Genomic DNA, 7,703 nt, shown 5'->3' on the forward strand with positions numbered 1-7,703 from the left:
AGCGCAGAGATGGCCCCAACTTGGGGCTGTTTATTCTAGGCGTAGATTTTCAATATTTGGGATGATTAGCAAGTGAAAGCCGGCTGTTGCCAGCATGGCTCCGTGCCAGCGCCGCGCTCAATGGAGGAGAAAGAAAGACACAAGAAAAGCAGAGAAAAGAAGGGGCTGTGTGTATGTTTCCCCTTCTCTGCAAAGCAGATATTGCGTTGAGGTGTCGTCGTTTGCCCGTGGGGTGGATGATGGATGAGGGGCGTTGCAGGGGAAGAAGAGAAACCACCGATAGAGGCTTTATGGCTGCGGGTTGAACAACCCAAAGGTTATGGGGCAGAGCAGGGAGTGGGGCACTTCCCATCTATACAGCATGCCCAGGCAGGTCGGTGCCACCCGCGGGCAGGAGCACCGTGTCCCCATCCCATGGCTGACACCCAAACCCCAAAACCACCCCTTGGGTGGGAGGGGAAAACCCATGAGATCCACGTCCAAGTTTGTGGCGCTGCTTTCAGGAGCTGAACAAAACGGGGTTGTTTGGGGCCTCTCCTGGTGCCTGCTTTATGCTCACCCTTTTTCCTGGCTGGCAGGAATGCTGGCTGCTGGCAGTGCCTGTATGGGGTGGGTGCCCGGGGCACTGCTTTTTGCAGGGGGCGAAGCAGAAATGTGGGCTTTTCGCCAGCAAAAGAAGCAGTGAACCATAGGAGCGAGGGGCTGCTGGCTTTTCCCAGCCCTGCTAATAACACTCTTAAAAAGGAGAAATAGAGAGCAGAGCCCACGTGCTGACAATAGGGAGCGGGGCAGGAGGAGATGTGCTATTGAGATTTCCAGCCATAGAATTGTGGAAGGTTTTTTTCCAGCTTGTGTGATCCCACCTCCCCCAGCCCAACCATCAGCCTGACCAAATCCCAATGCAGGTCCTTCAGTCAAAGAGATCCCTGGTATCTAATTAACACCCCCACAGTGGCTCTCTGTCACCTCCCAGCCCATCCCAGCACCTGACCACCCCCAGCCCCTCATGTCTCCTTCAGAGGCTCATGCTCCCCAGGCCAAAAGGAGACCCAAGTCCTGCCTCATCAACTCAGTCACACCCTGCCCTCTCAGCACTAAGCAGAACCACGTCCAGCAGTGAGCCCAGCCCTTCTTTTGGGCTAAGATTGCCCAGATTGAGAGCAGCTGTGATTGTGAGCACCTGCTGCTGCTGCTGCTGCTGCGCTGCCCATCCAGTCCATAAGGCACAGGGGCTGGGATGTCCTGGAGCAGGTGCAGATGAGGTTCTGAGCCCCAGTGAGGGTCTGGAGAGGACATTGCTGCCTTTAGGGGTACTCAAAGGTGAGCAGAAGCCTCTCTTTCTCCCACCATCCCATTATACAGGTGTGGGTCCCCCCAGTCCGTCCATCCCCACACTGAGCTCCATGTCCCAGCCCCCCACCCTCCCCACACAGACCCCCCCACACCAGTGCTTGCTTTGCAGCCGCTGCTTTGCTTTGCTGCTCTTGCAGAGCCTGAGCTGCTCCTCGGTGTAATTGGCCCCACGAGGGTTTGTCTATTCCTGCAGAGCTGTGCAGCTCCTCTCACCACCCCGCACCCAGGAGGGCTCACAACCTGTTTGTGTTCCTATGGGAAGAAACAGGGACAACCACCCCCCGGGAGCAGAGAAGGACACACCAGAGCTTGGGAGCAGCTCCCAGTGTCCCCAAGTCAGCAGGGCCCCCTGATGTGAAAGTTGTGCCATGCATGAGGTTTGGGCCTCAGTTTTCCTATGGGGGATTGCTGAACCCCCATAGGGCTGGAGAGCAGGACTGGGATGGTGAGATACTGAGCCCCACATGGGAGAGGCTCAGACACAGCCAGGCAGTGCTGGAAGGAAACAAGGAACCAAAAGTCTTTTTTTTTTTCTTCTTTTTTCCCCATTTTTTCTTTTCCTTTTTAATTTGTAAATAACTCTCCATGAAAAAGGTTATAATTGCACACGTATCTTTGCATTCATTCGCCACAACCCAGGAAAACATAAAAACAACAGATGAAAAGGAGCATCACCCATACAAGTACATACATCTCCACCAGCCCCAAAGGCTGTGTGGGCTTCAGCTCCTGGCCCAGCCCCACTGAAGCTGTGGGGTATGGAAGCCTCGGTGCCCGACCCCCCCATTGCCCATTGCAAATCAAACCAAGGCCATTTCTCGTTTTATTTTTTAAGGCTGGTTTATTGACTCTAGTGCTACAGCTACACTCCTGCTATGTTACTCACAACAACAATCCTAAGAGCTTCTGCAACCAAAAAAGAAAATCTTTACAATCTCCCATTTCTTTTTTTTTTTCTGCGAGTCTAAGACACACAGCACTGGTACTACAGCTTTTCCTTACTCCTACTCAGCAGCTACATCACCCAAACCACCCATGGGGAAGAGGAGCAGAGGAATCCAAGAGCTTTGGGTCAAGTTTCGGCACAGTTTGGCTGCAGGAACGGTGCTGACATTGACACGGAGTTGGGTGACCCAATGCTGATCAAAGCCACTGTGCAGGTCTTGGTTTGCAGAACAACTAACAGAAGCCAAAGTACAAAACAACCCCCAACCTACATTTCCCCTACCCTACTCTGAAAAGAAGTCCTAATGCTAAAAATATAGGTTTCTTTGAATATATAATATATAATAGATTATATAAAAACACCTAAAGAGGCAGACTGAATTTACGGATCTTTCCTTCTTCCCCAGGCACAAGTCAGGAGGGAGGTTGAACTCGGAGAATCCAGAGGGGACTCTATTTGTCTGCTAACTAATTAGCTACACCTACAAATGAACCCAGACAGAAAGAGAGAAGAACAGAGAGAAGAAGGAGAGAGAAGATTGCACGTAGTCTACGGAGTCCGAAGCCACCAGGAATCTTGTCTGTTGGTTCTGAAGAGGAGGACTGTATGCCGTGTCCATTTTCATGCAAAGAAAAGTGGTAATTTACATTTTGTTTCTTAAAAAGTAAAAAAATAAGTACTGTTCTATCTCTTCTCTTGAGGAAACTCATGGACCTCAGACTTCTGGTGTGTCCTTTGAAGATATTTCAAGCAATTTTTGTGTTACTGTGTTCTCCCTATTGGTATGTCTATGAATAACCCTACCACGAAGCTGATCAAGCTGCTGGGGGAGACTGTTCATAGCAAGTATTGTCCATTGCAAGTTCCAGCAGCACAAAGGGAGCATCCTCCCAAAGCCCCCGTGGGTTTGGTTCGGTCCTTTGCTTATAGAAAGGCTCCCGCAGCGCTCCACTCATTGACGTCCGCAGGCAGCGAGGCGTCACCGAGCTCAAAGAGCTGCTCCATGCTGACGGAGCCAGACAGGTAATCATTGCCATCGTCATCCCAGGGGTGCTGCAGGAAGGAGGTGGCCATGAAGGTCTCGTCAAAGTCCAGGTTGTTGGGGTTGGGCTCGGTGAGGGGCTGCTCGGACCCGGCCATGCACCACTCCTGCGGATTGTCGCGATATCCATGGCCCGCCAGGTCAACCTCACGCTCAATGGGGCTGATGGGCGGTGTGAGCTCCAGCTCCTCAAACGTGGCAAAATCTCCATTGAGGTTGGTGTCGAAGATGACCTCCCAATCGAAGTTGCCCTTCAGGGAGCCCAGCTCGGTCTGCTCCTCCTGGGTGAGCAGGGCTGTGTTGAGCAGCCGGGCCGCCTTGGCTGTGCGTTTGGGTAAGGGCTGCTTGCGCTTGCGGCCGCTCTTCCCATCCCAGCTCTGCTCGCCGGTGACCTCTTCAAACTCCTTCAGCAGCTTCTGGGACTCCGTGTTGACGTTGAGGACGTTGCCGTTGGCACGGCTGGAAGGCGCCGGCCCGGTGACGCCGCACGCTTGGTGCTGGGCCCTGCTGGTGAAGGCTGGGTGGATCTGCACCGGGGGCATCCTCCGCTTCTTGAAAGCCCCGTTCATCAGCCGGTCGGCGTACTGAGGGTCGATCTTCCAGAAGCCGCCTTTCCCCGGCTCGTCCTTCTCACGGGGCACTTTGATGAAGCACTTGTTCAAGGAAAGGTTGTGTCGGATGGAGTTCTACACCCAAAAGAGAAAAGAGAGAGGTTGAGCGTTGCTTCCTGCATGGCTACGCGTCATCAGCTGGGATCCTGGAGGGAAACAAGGCAGAAATGATGCTGTCACGTCATCCAGACCATATGCCCAACAGGCACTTCCCTCCTTGGGTTTCCAGTGTCATTTCCCTTCCTCCCAGCCAACCAAGAAGCAGGAGAAGACAAGGGTTTGAGCCAGAACTTGCCAGCCATCGGGAAGCATTTGGGAAAATCTCCTCGGCTGTGAAGTGGGGCCACAGGGTTTGAGCACTGGGAGAAACAGGCCAGACCTACCCTAGGAGCTCTAGTTCTGCATAGAGGGTGAGGAGGGACTCACACCCATGGCCCCATTTCAAATGGGGCGTTTCAACCCACAGCAATGCATGGCAGCACCATGGGGTTGGCGTCATCCATCCCTGTACCCCCAAAGGTCATCTGTGCCAATTGCTAGGGCAAGGGGAGGTGGGCAAAGCTATCCCGGGCTATCTGCCCCAAGAGGTGCCTCCTGGCCCAGGATGTGTGAAATCACCACATCTTCATCAGCCACAGCTCAAAGCAGCTGGAAAAAAAAAAAGAAAAAAAGAAAAAGAGGAGTTTCTGCTCCTGTTGAGCTGTTCTGAAGCCCTGAATGTGCCTAGAGTGATGTGAATAATCAGAAAGGAAACTCAGTTATCGGGTAAATAACACAGCGTTGAGCTCCACAAAGCCAAGACTGTATTAAGAGATTGGATATGGTAGAGGGCTTTTTTTTTTTTTTTTTTTTTAAAATGTTGCCTGGATATCTTTATGCTTATTCATCCATAATCCGTAGTGCCGAGTAGGAAAAACAAGGCTTGAATGCTCAGAGCTGTTGAAAAACACACACACACACACACACATAGGCACACACACAACAAAACCCAGTGCTGGGCTGGAGCTCCTTGGGCGCGCTGGCTCCCCTCCAAAGCACTCAGCTCCCACAGGAATAGATCCATCTCCCCCCGGAGTACGGGTGGGATGACCTTTCGAGGCTGTCTGCTCATAGGGGAGTTGGGGTAGGGGAGGAGAAAACGGCCTCGAAAAGAAAGAAAGGGGAAAAAAAGAGAGAGAAAGAAAGGAAGAGGGGAAAAAAGAGAAGGGGAGGGGGGAAGAAAGGGGAAAAGAGGATAAAAAAGGGAAAGGGGGCAAAAAAAGAAAGAGGAAGAAGGAAGAAAAAAGGGAAACAAAGAGAATGGAAGAAGAAAAAGAGAGAAAGGGAGGGAAAAAAAGGAAAAAACAAAAGAGAAAAGTGAAAAAAAAATAAAGGAAGAAGGGGAATCACAGACATCCCCGCAAACATTCCAGGCTGCAGAGATTCCAAGTTTACCATTTAATGACATTTTACAAGGGTCAGAGCTTTGTGGGCTGAATTCCGGGCTCCCCATCTCCCCTCCCCATCCCACATCTCATTCAGGCCGGGCCACCCCTCGTTACATGGACATATTTATCATTCCTCCCTGCCACAATCCTGCAAACCCCCCGCATGTCTGCGGGGAAGGATTGAAAACCCTTCTTTCTTTCTTTTTTTTAATAAACACATTTAATTAAAACCACGGTGATTAGCCAGCCAGGAGCTTGCAGGGCGAAGTCAACATGCTGGCACGGTGCTGCTCCACCCCAAAAGACCCCCACCAGCAATGCACACTGCCCCAGTGTTCCCATCTGCCAGAGCTGTGCTGCTCTATGGGGTGGCCCCATAAGGAGGGTGCAGGGAGGATCTGGGGGGTCCCAGGTGCTGTCCTCACCAGGAGGATGCAGGTGTTGTGCAATCCTGGAAGATAAGGAGTTCCCTGCCCCAGAATGGGCTTTGGGAGCTGCTGGAGATGTGGGCAGAGGGCAGCCTGGGGGGGTTTGCAGTGTCTTTGCCCTGTGCTGTGGATTGGGTGTGGGAATTCTTTGGGATCTGTGGAGGTCCTCCCTGCCCTGCTGCATCCTCAACGTGACCTTGCATGGAGGGCACAGAGATGGAGGGGCTGGGAAAAACCCCCAGGTTCAAGCTGTGCCTAGAACTGCTGAGGGCTGTCCCCTACCTCTGAGGATGGGTTCATTTGAGATATGGGACAGCCCGGCCTCTCTCTGAGGCTTCACATTTCATCACAGAGATGGAGGCTCCTTGGCCTCTTCAAGAGAAGCAACCTCCCCTCTGCCCTGCTCGCAGACCTGCAGCGTTTCTGCTCTGAGCCTTCCCAAAGGGGGATTTATCCAACGTGCAGCATCACCCCGTGAGCCCACCCCATCCCTCTCCTCAGCACTCAGAGCCTTCATTTGGGGGTTTCACACACTGGGCTCTAAGGGGGGCTGCAGGAAGGTGGAGCTGAGGACAGAGACATCCACATGCCAGGGCCAAGCATGCACCTCCGCTCCTAAAATGGCCCTGGGCTCTCCCCTGTAATGGCTCCTTCCCTCCGCCATCCCTGCACACTCAATCCCTGTCCCTTCATCCTTCCTCCCTCTCCCATCTCAGTACCTCCATCCCTGTGCACACCACAGCAACCCACAAACCCCACAGGAACCAACCCCCCTCCACCCGACAGTGCACCCCCCCGCATCCCAAACCCTCAGAGCCCAAAGCACCCACCTGCCAGGTGGGGTCGGCGTGTCGGAAGTAGCAGAAGTTATCAGTAATCCATTTGTAGATGGCAGAGAGGGTGATTTTGGTCTTCTTGCTGGCTTCCATCGCCATGCAGATAAGAGTGGCATAGGAGTAGGGAGGCTTGACATGCGGGTTGGTTTTGTAGTCGATGTCCTCGGGTGGCTGTGCGTGCAAACCCAGGTGTGCCGACCTCGAGGTGGAGGAGGAGGTGGGTTTGCCGGGGGTGTGAGGCATCCCCATACACGCCGGGTCAGCAGCCAGGGGTGAGCATGGAGCGGCGAAGCCAGGGATGTGGTGGCAATCATGAGGATCGGGGCCGCTGGGGCACGAGGAGGATTTGCCCACGCTGGCGTTGATGATGGAGAACTCCTGCAGCCACTGCAGGCTGGTCAGGCTGTCGTCCAAGTTGCTCGAGTCCCCCATGCTGCCCTGCTGCCCCTCGGTCGCCCGCAGGCTCAGCCAGCCCTCAGCCATGCCTGGGCGCTGCGGCAGCTCCAGCGTCCACGGGGAGCAGCGCCGGGAAGGGACGGGGACGGACCTGCAATGACATCGGGGGGGGGGAAAAAGGGGGTTGGGCCGGGTCAGTTTCCCCGAGGTGCAGCTGCTCTCGGCAGCCCAAACCCCCAAAACGACCGGTAAGAAGCTGAGCCTACCCCAGAGCGAGCTGATGGGTTCAAGCTTCAGTCGTTCTTGCTGAGTTGCTGTTCAGCCCCCAGCGTGGCCATGAAGCTGTCACCCAATGCCTCCCGGTGTCACCCGGTGAAGGGACGGCCCCTGAGCCGGCCTGAGCACTGGCAGGCCTTGGGCAGCAGCCGTTGGGCTGTGGGTTCTACCATTCAAATAATGCAGCCCCCAACAGTCAGGGGGTGGGGGGGGGGGGGGAAGGCAGAAAACCCTTTGCCCCACTGCTCAAAAAGGAGCAAACCCCCCAAAATGGGCTCAGCACAGCAAGAGCCCTTCCAGCTCTCAGCTCCTATCACCTCTGCTGGCTGCAGCCAGGAGTGGGGAGATAACAGAGATAACAGAAATCAACGACCCCCGGGGGGGGGGG

The 7,703-nt window shown here is 54.2% G+C and overlaps 1 protein-coding gene across 1 annotated transcript; it reads right to left on the reverse strand.

Moving 5' to 3' along the window:
- Positions 1–2,105: 2,105 nt before the first annotated feature.
- Positions 2,106–7,144, reverse strand: FOXJ1 (forkhead box J1). The gene is made up of 2 exons (XM_042883895.1): positions 6,638–7,144; positions 2,106–4,027 (listed from the first exon to the last, which is right to left on the reverse strand). The coding sequence occupies exons 1-2, from the start codon at positions 7,124–7,126 to the stop codon at positions 3,224–3,226; spliced, it is 1,293 nt and encodes a 430-aa protein (XP_042739829.1). The 5' UTR covers positions 7,127–7,144; the 3' UTR covers positions 2,106–3,223.
- Positions 7,145–7,703: the final 559 nt, after the last annotated feature.

This window comes from Lagopus leucura, unplaced genomic scaffold (genome assembly GCF_019238085.1).
Source record: "Lagopus leucura isolate 7727_CA_CO unplaced genomic scaffold, USGS_WTPT01 Super-Scaffold_100040, whole genome shotgun sequence".
In the NCBI taxonomy this organism is placed as follows: Eukaryota; Metazoa; Chordata; class Aves; order Galliformes; family Phasianidae; genus Lagopus; species Lagopus leucura.